Below are 23276 nucleotides of genomic sequence, written 5' to 3'. Positions count from 1 at the left end.
ATCCTCCTCCTCCATCCCCAAATCCAGCCTGCCCTGCAGAGCTGCCCCTTGCAGCTGGAGGCTGATGCAGGCAGGGAGAGCCTGGAGCGTGTCCTTGGGTGGGGGAAGCTGTAATTCCCAAATCCTGAGGAGAACAGGGCTGCCTGCAGGTGCCAGATCCAGCTGGGAATGTTTGCCAGCTCCTTCTGGCACCAGCAGTGTCTCTGCAGCTCCTTCTGCTGAGGAGCTCCAGAGAGCCATGGACAGATTCCAGCTCCGACTGCAGCTCTGGCTCAGCCCCTGCCCTGCTCCCTGAGCTCCTGTCTGCCTGTCTCCCGGGAACTGGGGATCCTGTGCAGGGAATGATGTGGGAGTAGAGCCTTTTCCTGGCTGCCAGCTCTGCCCAGGGTCACCTCACACTGCAGGGCTCTCCATGTCCCTGTGAACACTTCCCCGAACACTTCCCTAAACATTTCCCTAAAAGCTTCCCCAAACATTTCCCCAAACATTTCCCCAAACACTTCCCTAAAAGCTTCGCCAAACACATTCTTGAACACTTCCCCAAACACTTTACTGACTTGGCTCCACATAAAAGGCATAAAAATGTGGATCTGGTCCCCCCCTCCACAGCCCCCAAACCCAAGCAATTCAGGGGACTCCATCTCCCAGCCACTTGTAGGGTTCTGAAAAGCCCAATTCCCACCTCTGCCCCGAAGCCATGAGGAGACTGGAGCTCATTTCGGACACCAACTCGATTTTATTGCTTGAAATGCCAGGGAAACTCAGTCTCAGAAATGTGGGAATTTCTGCTGGTGCTGAACACCACCCTGGACATCCTTCCTTGTCCTACCCCCTCCAGCTGTGCCTGTGCCCCTGAGGCCGTGGAGCATCCCCTCCATGGCCAAGGTGGGGACAGGCTTGTGACCCTTTCAACATTGGGATGGGCTCCACGAGCCACCTCTGCTCCTCACTTTGGGAGCGTGGAGGGGCCACTGCTGGGACAGCCACCCTCCAGCCTGGAGAGATCATTCCTGGATGGGAGCCGGGTCTGCTCTCAGAGCTGGTACTTCCTCAGCAGCTCGCTCTGCCACTGCCGCTTCTTGTTGGGAAAGGCGGCCGGGATCCTGATCCTGCGGAACTCCTCGATGCACCTGCCCAGCTCGGACTGCAGGGCCTGGTGCTCCTCGCTGCTGCCCGTGGTGGTGACAGTGGTGGTGGCCGTGGAGGTGGCCCTGGTGGTGGCTGTGCTGGCCGTGCTGCTGGCCGTGCTGCTGGCCGTGCTGCTGGCCGTGGTGGTGGTTGTGGAGGTGGCTGTGCTGCTGGCTGTGGTGGTGGCAGTGGTGGTGGCCGTGGCCTTGCCCACGGTGGTGGCAGTGGCTGTGCCCACGGTGGCCTCCAGGCCGTTGTCCCTGAGCGCGGCCCGGTCGCTGTCCCGCCGCTGCTTCAGCTCCTGCAGCCTCCTGAGGGAGCTGCCCAAGTCCAGGGTGCTGGGCCGGGCTGGGCTTTCCTCGGGGGCTTCAGGCCACGGCGGGGACCCGCTGGGGCCGGGCTCGTTCCCCTCGGGCTGGGCGGCCCTGCCGGGGCCGGGCTCGTTCCCCTCGGGCTGGGCGGCCCTGCCGGGGCCGGGCTCGTTCCCCTCCGGCTGGGCGGCTCTGCCGGGGCCGGGCTCCCCGGATCCCGCGGCATTCCCGGCCTCAGGCGGCTCCTGCCTCCTCCCGGGGCTCTCCCTCGGCTCCGCAGCATCCTCGAGGGCTGGGAGGGAAAGCAGAGAGGAGTGTGAGGAGCGGGACATGAGGGAGGTGAGAGACCTGCTGGGAATTCTTCTAAAAATACACCTGGTGGCAGAGATACAAAACAAGCAATGAACTATTCCTATTTAAAATCCCCACCCTCCATTTTGCCTCCTGCACAGAAGCGTAAAATGTCAAGGGGGATCTTCTTTTTCCTTTAAGACTTTTGTAAGGACAGAGTTGGAATTTTTTTCCCCCTTTTTCCTTTCTCTTTTTTTTTTTTTTTTTTTTTTTTCCCTCCCTATTTTGACATTTGCTGAGCAGCTCCAGCTCTGTAGTTGCTGGAGGTGGAAGCAGGAATGTCATCCATCAGCAAGCAGAACCCTTGAAGGATGGATTTTCTTTGGCAAATCTCTCTGGGAAGTTACAGGAATGAATCTTTGCCCCAAATTCTTTGAGTGATGGGATGAAGCCTCAAAGCTGCTTTAATCATCTTATCTGTGAACCTGGGAGCTGCTTTTGGGAAACGTGGAGCTGAGGCTGGGGAATTTAAGCACCCAAATTCCCAGGAGGAGCCTCCAGCTGAGCTGAGGAATGAATTCAAATCCATCAGTTCCTCTCCAGCATCTCAGCTCCCAGAGCATCCCATGACTGTGGCTGCTTCAGGATAACATTTATTTTCCAAAGTTTTCCATTTTACATCCCATTATTCCTGTCTGAGGCACTGTTCAGGTCACCAGGCTGAGAGCAAATCCAGGTTTCCAGGGAATGGCTCCTGAATATTCCTCCTATCCCACCCGCCTGATGTCCTTTGGGTGGTCTGGCAGGGCTGATGCCAGGCTACAAACTCACATCCCTACAGTTTCCGTGCTTCTAATCTCAGAATCCTGGAATGCTTTGGGGTGGAAAGGACCTCAAAGCCCCTCCAGTGCCACCCCTGCCATGGGCAGGGACACCTCCCACTGTCCCAGGCTGCTCCAGCCCCAGTGTCCAGCCTGGCCTTGGGCACTGCCAGGGATCCAGGGGCAGCCCCAGCTGCTCTGGGCACCTGTGCCAGGGCCTGCCCACCCTGCCAGGGAACAATTCCCAATTCCCAATATCCCATCCATCCCTGCCCTCTGGCAGTGGGAGCCATTCCCTGGGTCCTGTTCCTCCATCCTTGTCCCCAGTCCCTCTGCAGCTCTCCTGGAGCCCCTTCAGGCCCTGGCAGGGGCTCTGAGCTCTCCCTGGAGCTTCTCCTGTCCAGGTGAGCACCCCCAGCTCTCCCAGCCTGGCTCCAGCCCTGGAGCAGCTCCGTGGTCTCCTCTTTCCTGTAGCTTTGGACATCCCATTTTCCTCCTCAGTTTATCTTTCCTGACATTTGAGCCCCTCTGGCATTAAGGGGGGGTGACCCCTGGATGATCCAAGGACACCCCACAACCCTGAGTGTCCCTCCAGCTGCTGCACTGGGGAAAGGAACCAGCCTGGCTGATTTGTCTGATCTTTTCTCCCACAGATTTTCCCTTCCCTGGTGCCTCTTGTGCTTTAGAGCTCCAATTAAATTCAGCAGCGACACTTCCGAGCAGCCCCGCGGAGCCGCTGGGATCCTGCTGGGGGCAATTACCGGCTCCTGCCGCGGGGCTGGGGGGAGCACACACCACTGTCCCCCCCCGGGGGGAGCACACAGTGTCCCCACACTGTCCCCACCCCGGGGGGAGCTCACAGTGTCCCCACACTGTCCCAACACTGTCCCCACCCTGGGGGAGCTCACAGTGTCCCCACACTGTCCCCACGCTGTCCCCACCCCGGGGGGAGCTCACACTGTCCCCACACTGTCCCCACGCTGTCCCCACCCCGGGGGGAGCTCACACTGTCCCCACACTGTCCCCACCCCGGGGGGAGCACACACTGTCCCCACACTGTCCCCACCCTGGGGGGAGCTCTCACTGTCCCCACACTGTCCCCACCCCGGGGGGAGCACACACTGTCCCCACACTGTCCCCACGCTGTCCCCACCCCACGGCTCCAGGACAGAGCTGTGTTATTCCCGAGGCTGCAGCAGGGACAGGGATGGGCAGCTGGGTTTGCTGCTCTCCCACGCTGCTTCCATCCCCAGGGATGTTGGATGGGAATTTTATTCCCCCCGGCATGGATGGGGGGAATAGAACATTCCTGGGTGATCCCAAATGAGGGATCTTAAAATTCCTTCCAGCTTCTTAAACTTGGGTGATGTGGGCCAAAAAAAATGGATAGGAGTTTCCAAATGAGCTGGAAGAGCACGTTGGGTTTGGGAAGTGTGGGAAGGGGGTACCAGGGTGCATCCAGAGCACCCCCAGTGTGTATCCTCAACATCCCAGTGCCCAATCCAAACCAGCTGCTCCCGTGCCAGCTACTGGATCCTGTCAATCTCAGGGCCTGACTCTGCACAAATTGTTCTGCTTTATGGGATGAATCCAGCTGGGAACAGCACTGGGAGCTGCCCCTGCAGCTGGGCCAATGTGCTGTGGTACCAGGCCCTGGCACAGGGCCCTGGCAGTGCCAGTGGTGCCAGCTGGATCCCCAGGGAATCCTGATCCCTTGGCAGGAGGCACCAAGCTCAGGTGCAGAGGTGTTGGAGCCCCAAACTCATGACACAGGTGGCAGAAAATCCAGCTTGACTCTCCCTGGATTCTCCTTTTGTAATTCATTCCTGCTGGTGGAAAAGCTCAGCAAGAAGCTGGGGAAAAAAAATAAAAATTCCAAACAGCAAAAGGCACCTTCTGAAAGACCTTGGAGCCCTGGGAAGGAAGGGCCTTACTGGGAAGGAAAATCTGGAATAATCCAGATTTTCCTCCATCATACAGGCACTGCCAGGAGGAGGCAGGGTGGGGTCAGGGATTTCAGGGATTTTTCTGAGGGCTGGGGTTCCTTGGAGGGGAGCTGCAGCTCCCTGGGCTGGAGCAGAGCTGGACACTGGTACCTGCAGGTGTTGGCTCCGTGTGTTCCAGGGATTGTCCACTCCCTGCAGTGTCCCGTGGTGGGCAGGAGCTCTGCTGCCCTGCTCCTCCCAGGTTCTCTGTGAGAAAAAGATTGGGAATTGCATAAATTATGGAGATGTGCTCACAAACATCACCCTGTGGGTATGGAGCTCACAATTCCATCTTTTGTAGGAATCTTGGAGGCCTGGAATGATTTGGGACCTAAAAGCTCATCCAATTCCACCCCTGCCATGGCAGGGACACCTTCCACTGTCCTGGGGTGTCCAAGCCCCAGTGTCCAACCTGGCCTTGGGCACTGCCAGGGATCCAGGGGCAGCCCCAGCTGCTCTGGAAATGTTTGCCAGTTTTATAGGGATGTTCGACTTTGCAGGATCTTGGTCCATGTAGGGATAATGTGATTGCAGGAAATGCCCTGGAGATCCTTCATCTAAATTAAATCAGTGTTTGCTGAGTGCTTGTGGATATCCACAGGCTGCAGGAATGGCTGGAATGTGGGAATGCCTCCAGCCTGGAATCGAGGCTGCATTGCCTCATCCCTGGCAGTGTCCCAGGCCAGGCTGGACGGGGCCTGGAGCAGCCTGGGACAGTGGAAGGGGTCCCTGGGCATGGCAGGGGGGATTGGGTCACCTTTAGAGTCCCTTCCAACCCAAGCCAGTCTGGGATTCTGTTCCATGACTCCTGAGCATGGGATGCTGCACAATTCCGACCTTTTTAGCCTTTAAATCCGCGTGTCTGTCGGACTGACAGATGGAGATCTAACCCAGCCACCTTTTGTTATCCAGGACTTCAATCCCTTGGAGCTGGAACAAACCCGTCCAAGGGTTTCAAGGGTTTTGTGCCTTTAATTCCCGGCCAGCTCCCGCCGGGATCTAAATCAGCCCCGGCCACTCCGCCCCCTGAGCGAGCCGATATCCATCAGCACCTAATTACTGTTCCCGTTCATCCCAGGGCGCCTTTCATCTCCAATTCCTCCCGATTCTCCCGATTTCCTCCCTCCCTGGAGCTGGCAGGGCCCACGCCCAAGAGCTGAGTGAGTGGAGCAGTGTTTGGGGCTGGAATTTTGGCTGCCTTCATCACAGTTGATTCCTGCAATTCAATCCATCCCCTGTGCAGCTGTTCTTGTTACCAAAACATTCCCTTTTTTGTTTTTTTGGGAGCTCTGCTGTAGGTTTTAGGCGGTTTCCTGTGGATCTGTGCAGTCCAAGTATTTTTTTCACGCTTATTTTTATCCATATATATAAAATAGACACATTTAGTAGTGGATATTCCCTGTCACTGATTAACACCTGTTCTAATCTGCTCCAGTTCTGGCATTCCCAGGAAAACAGAGAAAAAGGACAACAAATCCCGTCTCCAAAGGTCTCCCAAATTCCCTCTCTGAGGGAATATGACCACACTGACTACAAGCAATTTTTAGGGGTGTATCTATAAAATATACCTCCTTTTCAAAGTCCTAAATGTAGTCATGTCTAGAGGTGAACATTCTGAATTGGGCACTCTGTTGGAGAAGCTCTGGCTGCCCCAGCCCTGGAAGTGTCCAAGGCCAGGTTGGATGGGGCTTGGAGCAACCTGGGACAGCATAAAGGTGGAACAGGATGAGTTTCAAGGTCCCTTCCAACCAAACCATTCTGGGATTCTGCAGATTCTCCCGATCCCCTCTCCAGAGGGCTCCCAGCTCTTGCTGCCTTCTCTCCATGGGCAGAAGTTTTGCTTTTCCCAGAGCTGGGATGCTGCAGCTCCTTGCCCAATGCTTTGGGATAAGATGGATGGGATGAGCAGGAGGAGCTGTGGGGCTGCTCTGGAAGTGCAGCCAGCTGAGGGGAGTGAAGGACGGCAGCTGTCCCAGCCAGGGCTTTGTGTGGTTCCCTGACTTTTCCAGAGCAGCCACTCCAGCTTTGTGGCTGGGGTGGGAATTATGAGGGATTCAGACTCCAGAGGTCAAACCCTGGGGACAGGCAGAGGCCTGGGCTGGTGGGAGCCATGGAGCCATCCTGCTCTGCATCAGCAAAACATCTGGCTGGGCTGGAGGGCTTGGCACCACGGGCAGCAAAAGCAGCTTTCCCTCCCTGCCAAGCTGTAGCTGCATTTCTCTTCACAGAGAAAAGCAAGGCACAACTTCCCAAGAATAATTCTGAGACTCACATTCTCTGAACCTCAGAGAGAGAAAAACCAATTCTTATCTCATTTACTGCTCCTGTGTTGTTCACAAGTAGAATGCATTGTAAAAGATTGCTTACCTAAAAAAAATTAATAATTAAATAATTTAATTAAATTAAATTCTACCTAAAAAAAATTAATAATTAAATTCTAGTGTGAGTGTTTTGATTCATTAGCCAATTGAATCCATGTGTGTGTGTGTCAGGATTGTCAGCTGACAGTCACGAAATGCTGTGCAGTAAAAGGCAGTTGAGTGCTTAGCAAATTCAGCTTAAATGTAATATAATATAGAATAATATAGTATAATAAAGTAATTAATTAGTCTTCTGATAAGATGGAGTCAGATGCATCATTCTCTCCCCTGCATTTCCAATACCAAGCCAATCCCTTTGGATGACCCTTAATTCCCCAAAAAGTTTTTCCAGGCCTGGCACAGCTGCCCAGGGCAGGGGTAGAGCCCCCATTCCTGGAGGGATTTAAAATCGCTGGGGATGTGGCATTTGGGGACATTGAGTATTGCCACACTTGGGAATGGCTGGGCTATGGTCTTAGGGGTCTTTTCCCACAGAAATAATCCCATTATTCTAAGACCTGCCTATTTATTGGGATTGGTGATGCATAGTGTGGATGGCAAAACTTTGCCAAGAATTCTTCCAAGAGGAGCTGCTGCTGGTGAGCCTGAGCTGCATCTGCTTGGAAGTGTTGGTTCCCACCTGGAATTGCTGATCCCCACCTGGAATTGCTGTTCTCCCCTGGAACTGCTGATCCTCACCTGGAATTGCAGTTCTCACCTGGAATTGCTGTTCTCACCTGGAATTGCTGATCCTCACCTGGAATTGCTGATCCCCACCTGGAACTGCTGATCCCCACCTGGAATTGCTGATCCCCACCTGGAATTGCTGTTCTCATCTGGAATTGCTGATCCCCACCTGGAATTGCTGATCCCTACCTGGAATTGCTGATCCCCACCTGGAAGTGCTGATCCCCACCTGGAATTGCTGTTCTCACCTGGAATTGCTGATCCCCACCTGGAATTGCTGATTCCCACCTGGAATTGCTGTTCTCACCTGGAATTGCTGTTCTCACCTGGAATTGCTGATCCTCACCTGGAACTGCTGTTCTCACCTGGAATTGCTGATCCCCACCTGGAATTGCTGATCCCCACCTGGAATTGCAGTTCTCACCTGGAATTGCTGTTCTCACCTGGAATTGCTTCTGCCGTGTCTCCCTTGATGTCCAGGATGGGCTCGGAGGAGGACATGGGTTTTTTGGGGCTCTGCCCTGGTTCTGAAGGCTCGGGAACGGGAAGGCTGAGCCAGGAGCTTCCTGAAAATCAACACCCAAATGAGAAAATCTTAGAAGGGAAATGATGCACAGGGAATGTGGGAAGAGTGGTGGATGGGAATGGAATCCAAAGCACCTCCCAGAGTGCCACACTAAGTTCCCAGGATGAGGAATGATCAGGAAAACTCCCAGTGCCTCCCAAACCCTTCTTGGTGTCATCCTTGAGATCTGGGCAGTGCCTGTAACCACATCCCACATTTTCCACCAGGAATTGCTGTTCCTTACTTTGGTCCCACTCTCCTGCCTTTTTCCTAAACCTTTCTATCCCTGCATTTCCATATATTGCCTCATTTCCATGGATTTACAAACAGGGAGGAATACAAAGTGTTTATCCTACACTGGGATTAGTGCTTCAGCGTTCCATCGTTTCCTTGCCTGACATTTCCACACAGACACTTCCATTTGCCACCCAGCCTGGATGAACCTTTGGATCCAGCTGCAGTTCCTGCCCCATCCAAGGGATTTGCCTCTCCAAGGCTGAGTGTTGGAGTGGGATCATCCCATTGGCATAGAGAGCAGCAAATCCCCTGTGTGCTCCAGTTCCACAGCTCTTCCCACCAGGCAGCCAGGGAATCATGGAATCATCACCCAGAAAGGTCACCCAGGACACTCCCACCATCCCAGGCTGCTCCAGCCTGGCCTTGGACACTTCCACAGCTTCCCTGGGCACCCTGTGCCAGGGCCTGCCCACCCTCCCAGCCAGGAATTCCTTCCCAATATCCCACCTAGCCCTGCTCGTCCAGAGGTGGATGCAGACTTTCACCAAGGCCACCCTGATTTGGGATAAAGGCAATCCTGTTCCACCTGGCCATGGGAGGCAGGGGATGGAACTGGGTGCTCCAGCTCCCCAAACCCCCAGAGCTGAGCAGGATTCTGTGTTCAATGGTTGCCAGAATCCAGGATAGCAGGAATTTGCCCAGAGACAGCCTGGCCAGGCTGGACCTCCAGGATCCATTATGATCAAGAAGGTGCAGCCTCCAGGAGATGGCAGCAGGATCCCAGCACCCCCTGTGCCCATGGCCTCCCTCATTAATTGTGGCTTCTGAGACAATTCCTGGCTCTTCCCAGGCTCTAACCAGGGTGTCCTGCTTCTCAGGACAACCAGCATCATCCAGGGGCTCTGTGGTCACCCCAGTGCAGCTGGAAAGGTTCCATTCCTAATTCCAATTAATATCCCAGAGCAGCTGGTTTTGCACCCAGTTAAGTCCCAAAGTCCTGGAGGAGGGAATCTGAGCTGAGCTCCATTCCAGTGGGGAATTCCAAAGCCTTTTGGGCAGAACAACACCTAGACAGGACACGGGGACATGGCTTGGGATGGAATTCCTGGCACACAAGTGCAAGGGGAAAGATTTTCTGTGGAATAAGAGCAATGCTGAATTTCATTAATTTCATTCATTTCATTAATTTCATTTGCACAGCTGGGCTTCTCCAGGTGTTCCCAAACATTCCAGCAGAGCTCCAGGGCTCTGGATTCCCTCTCCCACGTGCTGACCTGCAGCCTGTGCTTATTAAAGATTTAAAAGCCAAGCTGTCAGTGCTGCTCTGGGGATGGACTTTTCCTCTTATAGCTCTATCCCTCTAATTCTAATAGGATTGGGGAGAGGAGGCGGGGGCTGGAGCGGTGCCAGGAGCCGAGGGAGGGTTTGCTCCTTCCAGAGGCTTTGCACACCTTGGTGGAGATTTCCAGAAGTTTGTTCCTCTTCCAGCTCCTCCCGTTGGCTCTCTGGGATTTTGGGTTAATCCCTGGGGCAGTGGGAGCAGAGGAGCTGCTCTGTCCTGGTTTTCCCTCATCCCAGGGATAACAAAACCCCCTCCCTGTGCTGGCTGTCTGTGCTCTGCTCTGCTGGAAAAGCTGCATTAATCCCATTTTATTTCAGATTTCAGATGGGCACTTGCTGCTTCCCAGGGTTTGGGAAGATTTCAAAGCCACCACTGGAAAGTGTTGGCTCAACTCCACTTCCAGCCTCAAATCCATCTTGTCCCACAAACACCATGGCTTTGGGGACATTCCATGGATGTGGTGAAGGGGTGGAAGCACCGAGGAGCCACCAAGCTCTGGGACCCTTGGGAATCACAGCCACTGCTGAAACTCAAATGCTTGAGATTCTTCCTTCCCCCAGTGCCAGGTTTCTTCCAGGACATCCTTTTCCATGGATTTACCTGGAAGGCTGCAGTGCCTGGAGAGCTGCCTGGAGAGTTGGCCTCGCACAACAGGACCTGGGAACAAAGGAGAAGGTTTGGAACTGGATCTGTTCTCTGAGATCATGGAATTCTGGTGACCTCCCTCCACACCTACACACCCACGTGTGGGTATGGATCCTGCTCCAAAGTCATGGAATTCTGCTCTTCCACATCCACACCCCCACTGGAGAGGGATGCAAGGAAAATGAGTGCTGTGGTTCTGTCCCCTGAAAAATCATTCCCTGGGATTTTCCCCTTGGATGTGCCATGAGGCCAGTCAGGTTTTATTTTCCAAAATATTTGGGCTCCTCCCAACATTTCCTGCCTTTTGGAAGTTGAGAAACCCCTTAATCCATGGGAAAGTTCTCCAGCTCAACCCCATCCCAATTTCAGCAAGAGTTGCCCCTGCACCAGCAGAGACCGGGAATGGTTGGAAAGGGAATTTTGATCCCGGATGTCCTGTAGGAGCAGGGCCAAAGCAATGTCCTGGTGCATCCCCTTCCCCAGGATTTGGGATCAGATCAAGGCTGGGCACCAAAACAGCCCAAGGTTTTTCCACTGGAGAAGTGAAGTAGCCAACCTCGTGCTCCTTGGAAGCCTGAGGAGTATTCCCTGCTCTCCATCCTGGAAATCCTCAGCTGTGAAATGGGATCAACAACCTGCTTTCCACTCACAGGGAAGCAGGGGAAGTCTGGAGTCATTCCCAAATGCTTTATTAATTCCATGGCTTTTGTTGGAAGCAAAGGGGGCTGGAATGAGGCAACTCTGCCTGGCTGGAGCCAGTTGCTATTGGAGTTTTTCCTGGAAACCCATTAACATAACGTGGGGAGGGAGGTGAAAATTACCTTTAATACTGAAATATTGTTGGAAAGGGGGAAATTGGGATATTCCATGTGGGAGCTGAAGGAATAAACACATTTTTTACCCAAAAAAGGGATTTTCTGCACTGTTTCCAGCCCTTCCTGAAAAATTTGCACATGGTTCTAATTAACCCTAAAGCTTCATTAATGATCAGTTTGGCACCAGTCATAATTAATCCCAAATGTGCATTTTTCCATGGAATAAAAGGTTTACCTGAGCACATTTGCAAATTCCATTTAGAAATTGTGGCTGTGTATTAATTAAACTGAAATAATAATTAAAACACTTCTAACCCTTCTAAACATGGGGGGAAAAATCCTTTGCTTTTATGCTCAGTCCACAAATTTGTGCCTAATGGAGAGCAGTTATTCCATTTTCCTGAGGGCTCTTGGATAAAGGCCATCCAAGAAGCTTTTAAGGAAAATTTGGAGCCAAGGGAGGATTGTTGAACTTCCAGCATGGATTAAGAGCTTATTAAGGGAGAGAAAAGGAGGGATGGAATCAAGAGTTTGCTCCCAACATATAAATAATGGAATAATGGGATGTTCCCAGGAGGCCAGCTCAGGATGAAGGGCGTTTATTACCCAGGAAAGGGGCAAAGAGGAAAATGGAGGAAATGGAATAATGGGGTGGTGGAGGTTGGTGGGAAAGGACCTTGGCATCAGCTCTGATGGAGAATCTTCCAGTGGCATGGATAGAATGACAAACAGGACACAGGAATGTGCCTTGGGAATGTCCCCTGGATGTTTCATAAACCTTGGTAGGGTTTAAGTCAACTTCAGAGACTCGGGAGAGAGCTGGGAATGTTCACCTGGGGAAGGGAAGGATCCAGGGAGAGCGGGGTAAGGCCAGGAGGGGTTTTATCTTTGTTTGTTTTTGTGGAAGAATTAATCAGGAAATTGCAGCACTCTGGGCTTTAAGGTTGGAGTTAAATCCCTTTAAATCAGTGGCTCCAAGCTCCTCCTATTATTTAAATAATGGCTGGGGATTTTTGTTTGATTTGATTTTGGTCTTCAGAATAAAAAGAGAAAAAAGAAAGCCCACAAACAAAATAAACCAAGCAAAAGAAACTTCCCTGGATCAGCACAGAAGAGCTGCTCTGAGCACACCCGAGGTGCTCCAGCTGTTCCCAGCCCCCTCCAACGCTTTCATCCAAGATCCAATTAATTATCTGCAGTACACGGAGCTGCTGAGCTCATCCTCCAGCACGGGAGGTCACAGTGACCACTCCGAGCCCCAGACATTGGATACTGGGAAGGAATTCCTGGCTGGGAGGGTGGGGAGGGGCTGGGGTAGAATTCCCAGAGCAGCTGTGGCTGCCCCTGGATCCCTGGCAGTGCCCAAGGCCAGGTTTGAGGGGTTTGGAGCACCCTGGGATAGTGGGAGGTGTCCCTGCCATGGCAGGGGTGGCACGGGATGGGATGGGATGGGATGGGATGGGATGGGATGGGATGGGATGGGATGGGATGGGATGGGATGGGATGGGGTGGGATGGAATGGCCTTCAAGGTCTCTCCCAGTCCAAAGCATTCCATAATTCCAGGCTGCTGTTGCTGCAGGATCCAGTGGGAACACGAGCAGGGCAGGTGGGACCAGCCCCAGCTGGAAGGGGCAGATCCTGGGCTGGGAAGGAGGGGATGGAGGAAGGTTCCTGCCCCAGGGGGAACCAGCCCCTCCCAGCAAATCTGGGAACAGAGCTGGGAACAAACACAGGAACAGAGCTGGGAACAGAGCTAGGAACAAACTTGGGAATAGAGCTGGGAACAGACCTAGGAACAAACTTGGGAACAGAGCTGGGAACAAACCTGGGAACAAACCCAGGAGCAGATCTGGGAGCAAATCTGGGAACAGACCCAGGAACAAACCTGGGAACAAACCTGGTAACAAACCTGGGAATAGAGCTGGGAACAGAGCTGGGAACAGACCTGGGAGCAAACCTGGGAATAGAGCTGGGAACAAACCTGGGAACAGGGGAACAGAGCTGGGAACAAACCCAGGAGCAAACCTGGGAGCAAACCTGGGAACAAACCTGGGAACAAACCTGGGAACAGACCTGGGAACAAACTCAGGAGCAAACCTGGGAACAAACCTGGGAGCAAACCCAGGAGCAAACCTGGGAACAAACCTGGGAACAGAGCTGGGAGCATGGGGACGGTTCCTGGCCCTGCCAAGGCTCGGTGACAGCAGCCAGGAGTTTGTCCTTCATTTCCATGAAATGACAGGGCTGGATGACCTCAGCTCCGGAGGGAGAGGAACCGCTCACAGCGGAGATCCCTGGTGCCAAAACCTCATTCCTCATCCAAATACAAATGAATCCCATTGGAAGGAAGCAGCTGCGCTTTCCAGGGGCAGCGGTTTGCAGGGGCGGGGGGGGGATTAAAACCACTCTGAAATGTCAGGAATTGGGAGGAGTATTTAGCATCAGCACCTTATGGCAGCCCCTCAGTGCCTGCTCAGCTTTCCAGCCGGCTGGAAATGCTTTCCTGGCCCCTTTTGCTGACTTCGGGAAGACCGGGAATCCTTCCAAACCAGGACCTGGGGATTTCAGTTCCCCTGGAGCCAAATTCCCGTTAAAGGCAGCGGCTCGGAGTTAATGTTTTTTTTTGTGTTCCCCTGGGGGTTGTGTTAAATCCCCTCCAGGCACGCAAAGGACAATAATAATTTGGGAATAAAATGGGAAACGTTGGCTGCGCCCTCGCTTCCCTCGGGTTTGGAGCTGCTCCACCGAGGCGGCTGAAGTGACAGTGACAGGGATGAGGGGCTGGGAAAGCAGCTGGGCGTTTAAAAGGTGCAAGAATTGCAGGAAAAATCGGGAATCCCAAAAGTCAGGGAGGCTGAGCCTGCTCCAGAATCCCTGCTGGGATCCCTTGGAGTGATGGAGGCCCGTGGCTGCTCCTGCCTGCGCTGGGTCTGGGGAGCAGCCGGGGTCCCCTCCCTGCACGGGGGATTTTTAGGGTGCCAGGTTTGCTGCTGCACCCCCCTGACCCCAAGGGGATCCCATGGGAGCAGAGGCATCCCGGGATCCAGGGAAAAACCCCTTTCCTGGGAAGCATTTGGGGTCCGTGGCGGCGGAGAGGAGCAGGGGAAGCTTTGGTGGCGGGAGGTTGCGAAACAATTTCCTGTTTACTTCTCTCTTTTCTCGGTTAAATGCAGACTCTGCTCCTGAAATGTCACTTGTGGCCTGTCCCTGTCGCCTCTCATGCCTTTCCTTCACCCTCAGACCCTGCACCCTCCCGGCTCAGGATCCCTGCAGCTGGAAAAGGCCGCTCCCAATGGGAGCTCCTCAATGGCATTTAATCCTTGGAGTTGATTAAAGCGCTCCATTAACAGCAAATTAGGGACTAATGGGAATAATGGCTGTGCTCAGGGAGTGATTCCCGGGAGAGGGAACGGCACCGAACAGCTCTAATCCCTTGTTCTGCCGGAGAGGGGAAGGATTTGGGTTTATCCTGGGGTTTTTTGGCTGGAAGTCCCAGCCCCAAGGAGCTGATGCCCAGGTGGGGCCAAGCAGTGAAACTCGGCGGGGTTTTTATCCTGCCTGGTTAAAAACAGCTGGAGTGGGCTGGAAAACGTTGGGTGGGGCTTGGAAAAACCTGGGATAGTGGAGGGGTCTCTGCCCATGGAGCTGGATCAGCTCTAAGGTCCTTTCCAGTCCAAACCATTCCATGATTCCAGGACAATATTCCATGGTTCTCTCAGTGTTTGGGGTTCCAGATGTTTTCAGGCTGTGTTTGAGCAGAGCAAGGATTTCCCCACATCCCAGAGGGGAGGGCACTCCTGGAATATCCTTTCCATGGCTCCCAGCAGAGCTCTGCTCTCCAGAGCAGCCCCACAGGGACCTCAAAGGACCCATTTCCTCTCGCTGTGCCTGGGGAAACTGAGGCAGGGCAGGCTGGGCGAGGCACAAGCCCCACTTTGAGGTTGTTGTGTTGTCCCTTGGGGTTCTCCAGGTCCCCAAAGCTTCCTGTGCTCTCCTCATCTGACCCCAATAAACACTGCCTGTCTGGCCAATCCCACAGCACAAGGCTGGAAAACTTGATTTTTCCTTTTTTTTTCCGGTTTCCTTTATTTATTGTTTTCATCTTTGAGCCTTAAACATTTGGGCTTTGTTTGGGTTTGTGGGGCTGGGCCCTCCCTAGTCCCGGAAAGGGCCCCAAACCAAAGCCAAACAAACCTTGATCCCTGCAGGGGTCATTCCTGGAGGGCTGCACTGGATGAGCCCTGGGGTCCTTTCCAGTTTGGAATATTGCATGGTTCTAACTGGATGGGAACTCAAAAGCTGAATTTTGAGGGAAAAATCTGATTTTTTCAGGCCATTTTCCTTGTGAAATGGCCCCAAAATCTGCAGCCCCTCATGCCTGCTCCTGCTGGGAAGGGGCTGTTGTTCCTTGGAGGAACATTCCAGGGATTTCACGTCCAGGGAACAAGGTGCTCCTCCTCCCTGCTTCCCACAGGATGCTTGAGATGATGGCACAGGGCCATGACAAGGCTCCATCTCCCTCCAGAATTCCAGATCATGGAATCCCAGACTGGTTTGGGTGGGAAGGAACCTTAAATTCATTCCTGGTAGGAGTTTTTAGGGGTGTGGGGGTGAAGGAAGGATTCATCCTTTAAGGATGCTGGTGGGCTCTGCATGCTGGTGGATTTATCCCACTGGGATTTATCCTGGAGGAGGGAAAGGAGGGACAGCAAACATTGGGATGCAGAGGTTGTGCTTTGGCTCCAAAGTGATTTAGTTGGAATCTGGTTAAGGTTATTTGCAGGAACATCTTTCCCTCAGATCCTGTCCAGCCCTCCTGGAGCAGGGGGAGATAATTCCCAGCCATCCATCACCTGGAATGAAGGCAAACATTTTGGACTGCCAGAGCCTTTGAAGGAAACCACCTGGACATGCCCAAGTCCAGCCTGCTTAAGCTCAGCACAAACTGTCAGCACAGGTTGAAGGAGATTTATTTGGCAAATTCTCCAGCACTCACCAGAATCCAACACATCCAACAGCTCCCAAAACCTCCAAGGGACCCAAACACTCGTCTGCCTTCCCCCTCCTGCTCCCCACAGCCCTGGGAAGGAGGCCCAGAGGTCTCTCTGTGGCCAGAACACAGCAGCTGCAGCTGCTAAACCAAGCTCAAAGCCTTGTTTTGTTAAACCCCTCCTGACAAAGCATCCAGGCTGCAGTTTCTGCACCAGGAATTGGAAGATCCCCCACTCTCCGGTGGTTTTTCCCAGTGCTGGATGCTCATGTTGTTAAAGGGAGGTTTGGGGGTTTATTTGTTAATATTAATAAGATGTTGGAGGGAGCTTGGAGCAGCCTGGGGTGGTGGGAGTTGTCCCCGTTTCTGGCAGGGGTGGGACTGGACTGGATGAGCTTTAAGGTCCTTTCCAAGCCAAACCATTCCCTGGTTATCTGAGAGAGGAAGGGGTTGGTTCCACCTTCCAGCTGCTTCTCCCCTCTCCTCCAGCACCAAATCCTTTCCATTGCAACATTCCATCAAATCCCTTGGACTTTTGTGGCAGGATGGGATTTCAGGACTGGGAATGGGATTTTTGTGTCCCCCTCTAACCCCCACAGGAGCCTCCTTGTCCCATGGGATTGAGCTGCTCCACGAGGTGGGGAAAGCTCAGCTTTGGGACTCCTCTGCCTCCAAAGGTGCCCCTGGAGAGGGGCTGGAGCCAGGCCGAGGACACAAAGTGTTTCCAGATGTTCTCCAGGGGTGGCAGAAGTGCCTGATGGAGACAGATGGGATCTGGCTTTTCCTTAAGCTCAGTTTTAGTGAGGAGCAACCAGCAATTTGTGGGCAGGTGGCTGCCTGGGAGGGCAGAGCCAGCCCCAGCTCCTGCTCTGCCTCCCTCCCTCCCACCAGGGGTTTTATTTTGGGATGAGGCTTTTCCAGGAAGCTGGAGATGAGGGGCTGGGTTGTGCTGCCCCTGGGGAAGTGCCCTTGGGAATGTTCTTTGAGGGAACATTCCTGGCTGTGTGCAGGGAGGGCAGGCGCCTTCCCAGGGACCCACACGGGATCTGCTGCCTGGACACCCCTTGGGACCTCCCTGCCTTAAAACCCATCCCAAAGCCATCCCAAAGCCATCCCAGCCCTCATTCCCAGCAGGATGAGAGAAGCTGCTGAGTCCTCAGGGCAGGGCAGATTTCAGTAATCCCAGGGATCCCTGCCGGCCCTGGTTTTCCCAGATGAGGTGGATAATCCCCCCTGGAACGTGCCAACCACCCCTGCTCCAGCTCTGCTCTGCCCCTCGGGGTGCCAGCATTCCCAGGGATGAGCTGGGCCATCCCAAACCTCTGCCAGCCCTGGAAATGCAGTGGGGGAGGAGGATCTCGGGATGGAGCTCCTGGAAAAGTGCAGGATGTGCCCCCAGCAGCACCTGGCTTAATCCAGCAGGAAGCTGAGGAGCAGGGTCCTGTCCTCTCGGTGGGAAGGGAAAACCAGCTCCAAGCACAAACCCAGCAGGGAAGGAGCTGGACAAGGCTGGATTCTCCCTGGGGGTGGGAGGTGCTCGGGGCAGCACAAGGACAGAACAAGCAGAGAGCTCTGGGTGGGTTGGACAAGCCCAAGGGATGGCCCAGCAGGGGCTCAGGGTCTGGGAATCACAGAAATATGGGAATATTCCCAGGAAAACCAGGCAGCATCAGGGAATCTCCACCATCTCCCTGAGAGCTCCCAGCTCACTCCAGCCATTCCCTGCCTGGTTCTTCCCAGCTTGCCAGGATTGTTCACAGGAGCAGAACAATCCTCCCTGAGGTGCTTTTCCATGCCACCGCTTCCCTGCAAGTTTGATCTATTTGATCCAAGATCTTTCCTGGGGATCAAATGAGCCAGGTTCTCCTCCCAGCCATGACAAGGACACTTTTCCTATAAATAAATACATGCAAGGAAAAGAAACAACCCCAAAGTGGGTGCATTTTTGTGGAGATGGATCTCAACAAAAGGGTTTTTCATGAAGTCTCAGTTTCCAGGAAAACCATCGGGCTCTGGAAGGATTCAGGCATAACCCCTGCTCTTGTTTCCTGTGGGGGATCAGCCCTGATCCCAGAACTGCCACATCAAAACCCCCGGAATGGTGACTCTGCCATTCTGGTTTCTCCCTCATGCAAAACTTCCTCCTCCCAAGAGATCAATTTTTCAGCCCAGTTCCAGTGGGGAAAAACATCAAAAGAGCCCCATTTCCCACAAGGCAGCAATTTTCTTTCCCAATCCTACTTAGGAAAATCTCGAGTTCAAAAAGATAAAGCGAATATGGAATGCAGGTCCCCTCCCCCTTTATTTAAAGGTTTTCTTTGTGTGCACACAGAGCTCAAGTTCCTTTTTCTTGCCTTTTTAAAAGCCTGTTGTCATTTCCTCTTCCAGAGGTTGTTGGAATGAGGAACAGGACCATGAAAAATGTCAAAATACCATTTTTGCCTTCCCCTTCTTCAGGAGAGAGGGAGAACCTGGTTTGAAACTTCTGCTGGCCCCAGAGCCCTCCCTCCTCTCCAGGAAGAAGCTGCAAACCTTCCTCCCACATGAATCCCAAGCTGGAATGGCCCCTTGGATGCTCTCCAGCCAGGGAGGAGATCCTGCAGCTCCAGGAGCTTCACAGGGGCTGGGGTGGGTGCTGGGAGCAGGGATGGAGGGTGGGAGAGGGGATGGAGGGTGGAGGGGAAGGGATGGAGAGTGGGAACAGGGATGGAGGGTGGAGGAGCAGGGATGGGTGGTGGGGGAACAGGGATGGGTGGTGGGAGCAGGGATTGAGTGTAGGAACAGAGATGGATGGTGGGAACAGGGATGGAAGATGCAAGAGCAGGAATGGAGGGTGGAGGAGCAGGAATGGAGGGTGAGTGCCAGGGATGGATGATGGGTGCCTCGGGTGGATGGTGGATGCCAGGAATGGGTGGTGGATGCCAGGAAGGGGTGGCAGAGAACCAGGGGACAGGCACAGGCAGCAGACAGGGACATCAGGGGCATCAGGCTCACCTCCCCTGCAGGCTGAGGCCGTGTGCCAGAGCTGGGGCTGGGCATCCCCCAGGGTGATGAGCTGCCCTGGGATCCTGCCCAGCAGGCACAGGAGGGGCAGAGCAGGGCACAGAGGCTCCCATAACTTTGTGTTCCTTCTTTCCTTCTCCTGTTGGAGCCCCCCACCAAACCTCCCCTGTCCTGTGCCAGCTGGGCACGGGGCACGCGGCCACTCCGGGCTGTCCCTTTATTCCTCATCCCCCACTGGGGGAGAGCAGCCTCAGCTCCAGCCCCAGGAGGGCCTGGAGAACTGGCATTGGAGACACCTCATGGGAGATCACCCAAATGGCCAAAATTCCCTTTGCTGGGTGAAGCTGTGGCCTGACTGCCGTCTGAGCATTCCAGCCTCATCCCCGTGATTCCCATTGTTCTCCCAGGAAAAAATGAAGGGACTTTTTGGCTGACAAGGCTCCAAGGAGTTGGAGAGCTGTATAAGCATTTTACACCCCCAAGCACACCAAACCTTCCCCGCTCCCCCCCACCTCCCTCACAGAACATCTGCCCCTCCCACCCTCCCCAAAATCCCCCCAAAATCCCTCCCGAGGCACCCCGGAGCCACGGCGATGTCTGAGCTCAGAGCTGCGAGCACAGGGGGAGCCTCTCCCCTTCCCAAGAGCTGCCAGCCTCAGGCTAAGCTGCTTACAGGGCTCCTGCCAATCCAGCCGTGCTGCCAGGCTGCCACTTCCCAACCCCCACCCCCTCCCCGCTTCTGCTTCCCACCTTTCCCGTGTCTTTATCCCAAGGGTTCCTCTCTGAACCCCCGGTGTGTGCAGCAGGATCCCGTGGAGCTGCACGGGACAGAGCCCAGTCCAGTGTCCAAGCCCATCCAGCTGCAGGAATGCCAGCCCAGAGCAGTGTCCAGTGTGTCCCACCCCTCCCACCCAGCCCACGTCCACAGCAGTGTCCGAGTCCACACATCCAGGGAGGGTTGGGAGCGACTGCAGAGGTCACGGAGAGGGAGGAAGGTTGGTGGTCAGCAGCTGCTACAAGGAAGAGCTGGGCAGGTTCAACGTGGAGCAAGGAGGAGGGAAAAAAACCCAAGAACCAACTGAAAAGGAGGCAAAGGGAGGACGCCGGGATTCGGGGATGGATCTCTACCTTCTAGGCCACAGCCAGCATGTGGGGACGGGAAAGGGACAGTCAGCGGTTGGTTGGCGGAGGGTTGGTTTTGTGTCACTCACGATAGAAAACATATTCGGTGTAAGAGGTCCAGATCCTGTCGTCCGTCTGCTCGTGGGCGAAGGCACAGGTGCCCGTGGAGTTGCAGGCCACCATGTGGAAGCCGGCATCGGCCAGTTTGTCAAAGGCTTGCTCCAGGAAGGTGAATTTGAGGTAGTACCTGGACGTGTACCTCTCCGGGGGCCTGTCCGGGTCCCTGCTCTCGTTCAAGGTGTCCCCAAAGACCTCCTTGGCCAGCGAGGTCTTGCCGCACACCATGATCCGGGCCACCCTGCGGAACTTGGCGTCCGTCTGGCTGTCCCTGCCCAGGGTGTAGGAGCCGCGGTAGCCGATGGTGATGAACCCTGCCCTGCGGCCCTCGGTGCTGGGCGGTGCGGCCGTGGCGGCGGCCGAGCCCAGGCTGCGCGCGGCGTCCGCGCCGGGGGACGGCTCCTCGGGGTCGCTCTGGCAGGGATCGTCCCCCAGGGAGTTCTGCTCGCTGAGCTTGGGCACCAGCAGCTTCACCAGCTCGGGCAGCATGAAGTACTCGGCCTCGCGCTGCAGCCGGCCGCGCTCCGGGAAGTGCTCGGGCAGCACCAGCTGCTGGTCCCGCATGTAATCCAGGATGTAGCGGAACAGGAACCCGTCCCGGTCCACGAAGAAGCGGCCCTTGCTGTCGCGGGCCAGCGAGCGCACGCTCTGCTGTGTGAACATCTGCCAGAGGCGGGAGCCGGGCACGCTGAGCAGCGTGGGCAGCCGGGTGATGTACACCTGCCCCCCCACGTTCAGCTCGATGATGTCGGGGAAGGGGCTGCTGTCCTCGCTGCCTTTGGCACAGCTCGCCGGGTCTGCCAGGGCCATGGTGAGCTCCCGCTGCTCCCTCCTGCAGCACAAACAGGTCACAGCCGTGTTAGAACTGCCAGAAAACACAGCCCACTACCCTGATCCCGGCTGACTGCAGGGCATCCCAAGCCTCGGTCCCAGGTGATTGGGAAAGATCCCAAGCCTGATCACACATGGAATCATAGAATTGTTTAGATTGGAGAAGCTCTCTAAGATCATGGAGTCCAACCCGGCACTGCCAAGCCACCACTAAATGCCTGGTTTGGGTCAGCAGGCGGGCAGGACCAGATCCTTGTCTCTCCAGGAGCCTGGAAGTCATCTCTCTTCCCCAATCCCTGGCTCCTGGAACAAGCAGCATTGTCCACAGCCACGTCCCCTCCCGTGGCTCACTGCCCGTGCCATCTCCACCTGAGCTCTCCAGGCAGCAGAGGGGCTCAGCCTCTCTGCCCAGGAAGGTGCAGGGACGTGGGGCTGCTGTCAACAACAGGAAAGGCAGGGCTGTCACACCCTGGGGACCCGCCAGCCCCGCATCCTGCGGGCAGCAGCTGCCGAGGGAGGAGTTCCCGGTGCAGGGGCCCCGCAGAGCCGGGGCTGGAGGGGTTGTGGTGCCACACAGGGAGCACCCCGGGGGTGCTGGGGAACAGCAGCAGCAGCTCCCTGAAGGACAGAGGGACAGAGGGACAGAGGGACAGAGCCTTTTGGCACTCCTGCTCTGTCCTTGCTCCTGGAAAGTGCTCAACACGGACTCGCAGCCAAGCTGGGAGATGGCAGAGCCTCTCCAAGGGACTGGGACCAAGACAAATCCTGGGCTGCTGCTACAGCAATTGCTCCGTGGCAGATGCCACGGATTTGTACATTTTCCAAAGGCAAGCCGGTTCTTGGATGTCTCTTGACACTGCAAATCAGCAGCTTACATAAACCTGGCTCAGCAGCCGGAGCCTGGATCCATGCCGTGCTCTGTGCAGGCATTTGGGAGAGCACGGAGGGAAGGGGTTCCCTGAGCTGACCTCCAGCTCTGCCCCCTCCCTGGGTGATCTCAGTGCTGCCCTGGGTCTGCTGGAGGTTGGGACCCCCCCAGGACTGGTCCCACACCCAAGGAAGAGCCCAAGGGCTCTCCCCGTCCCCATGTCCTGGCACAAAGATTCCCAGGAGCTGCTCCAAAGGATCCCAACACAAATTCTGGAGCAACTAAAGGACAAAGACAGAACTCTGTGGGCACTTTCGGGTACGGAGGCAGAGCTGAGCCAGCGTTCCACTGCTCCTCCCTGCTCACAGGGAGAATCGTCTTTGAACCAGGAGTGACTTGGGCAAGGAAGAGACGGAAGGATGGAAAGAGGATCAGCGCGGTCCCGGCTTCCCGGTCCCCTCCCGCAGTGCCTCTGGCTCCCTTTCCCTGGCGATTCCATGCCCACGGCACAGCCCAGCGGGCAGCAGCGGCCGTGCCCGGAGCTCGCATCCCTTTGTCAGGCTGAGGGGCTGCCCGTGGTGGGCTGGGGGCTCGGGGGGCACGGGCAGAGCGGCCCCGCTGTCCCTCTGCCCGCCCCAGGCGCGGACCCGGCGGTGACAGCGGCGGTGACAGCGGCGGGGACCTGAGCGGGGACAGCGGCGGGGACAGCCCGGCTCAGCCCCGCAGCCGTCCCGGCGCTCCCCGGCCGCGGGACCCCGACCCCGCCGCCCCCGTTACCTCGGCAGGGCGGCCCGGCCGCTCCGCTGCGCTCCCGCCGTGCGCTCCGGCCGCGCCGCTCCCGCCGCTCCTCTCCGCCCGCCCGGCCCTGGCCCCGCCGTTTTATGGCCGGGAAGGCGGCGAGCGCCGTCCCCCGCTGTCCCCGGGACCGCCTTCCCCCGCCTGCCTCCGCCTCCATCCGACCAGCCCCCACCGTCCCCGCATCCCCTGTGAGCCCATCCCGCTCCCCTGTGAGCCCATCCCGCTCCCGCTCCCCTGTGAGCCCATCCCGCTCCCCTGTGAGCCCATCCCGCTGCCGTGTGAGCCCATCCCGCTCCCGCTCCCCTGTGAGCCCATCCCGCTCCCGTGTGAGCCCATCCTGCTCCCGCATCCCCCGTGAG

At 55.6% G+C, this 23276-nt stretch overlaps 1 protein-coding gene across 2 annotated transcripts; it reads right to left on the bottom strand.

Annotated features, from left to right (window-relative positions):
• Nucleotides 1-734: 734 nt before the first annotated feature.
• Nucleotides 735-23019, bottom strand: LOC129125745 (BTB/POZ domain-containing protein KCTD12-like). Of its 2 annotated transcripts, XM_077186001.1 has the most exons (5): nt 19932-20389; nt 10328-10384; nt 8027-8149; nt 4648-4743; nt 735-1731 (listed from the first exon to the last, which is right to left on the bottom strand). In XM_077186001.1, exons 3-5 carry the CDS (start codon nt 8082-8084, stop codon nt 1034-1036), a joined length of 852 nt encoding a protein of 283 aa, XP_077042116.1. In that variant the 5' UTR covers nt 8085-8149; nt 10328-10384; nt 19932-20389; the 3' UTR covers nt 735-1033. The 2 variants fall into 2 exon arrangements, with proteins under 2 accessions (XP_077042116.1, XP_054497322.1); XM_054641347.2 differs by lacking the exons at nt 735-1731; nt 4648-4743 and adding an exon at nt 22897-23019 and having other exon boundaries at nt 8119-8149; nt 19932-21252.
• Nucleotides 23020-23276: the final 257 nt, after the last annotated feature.

Source organism: Agelaius phoeniceus, chromosome 14 (assembly GCF_051311805.1).
Source record: "Agelaius phoeniceus isolate bAgePho1 chromosome 14, bAgePho1.hap1, whole genome shotgun sequence".
In the NCBI taxonomy this organism is placed as follows: domain Eukaryota; kingdom Metazoa; phylum Chordata; class Aves; order Passeriformes; family Icteridae; genus Agelaius; species Agelaius phoeniceus.
The sequence above is the reverse complement of the archived record's forward strand: the minus strand, read 5'-3'. Positions and strand labels throughout refer to the sequence as shown.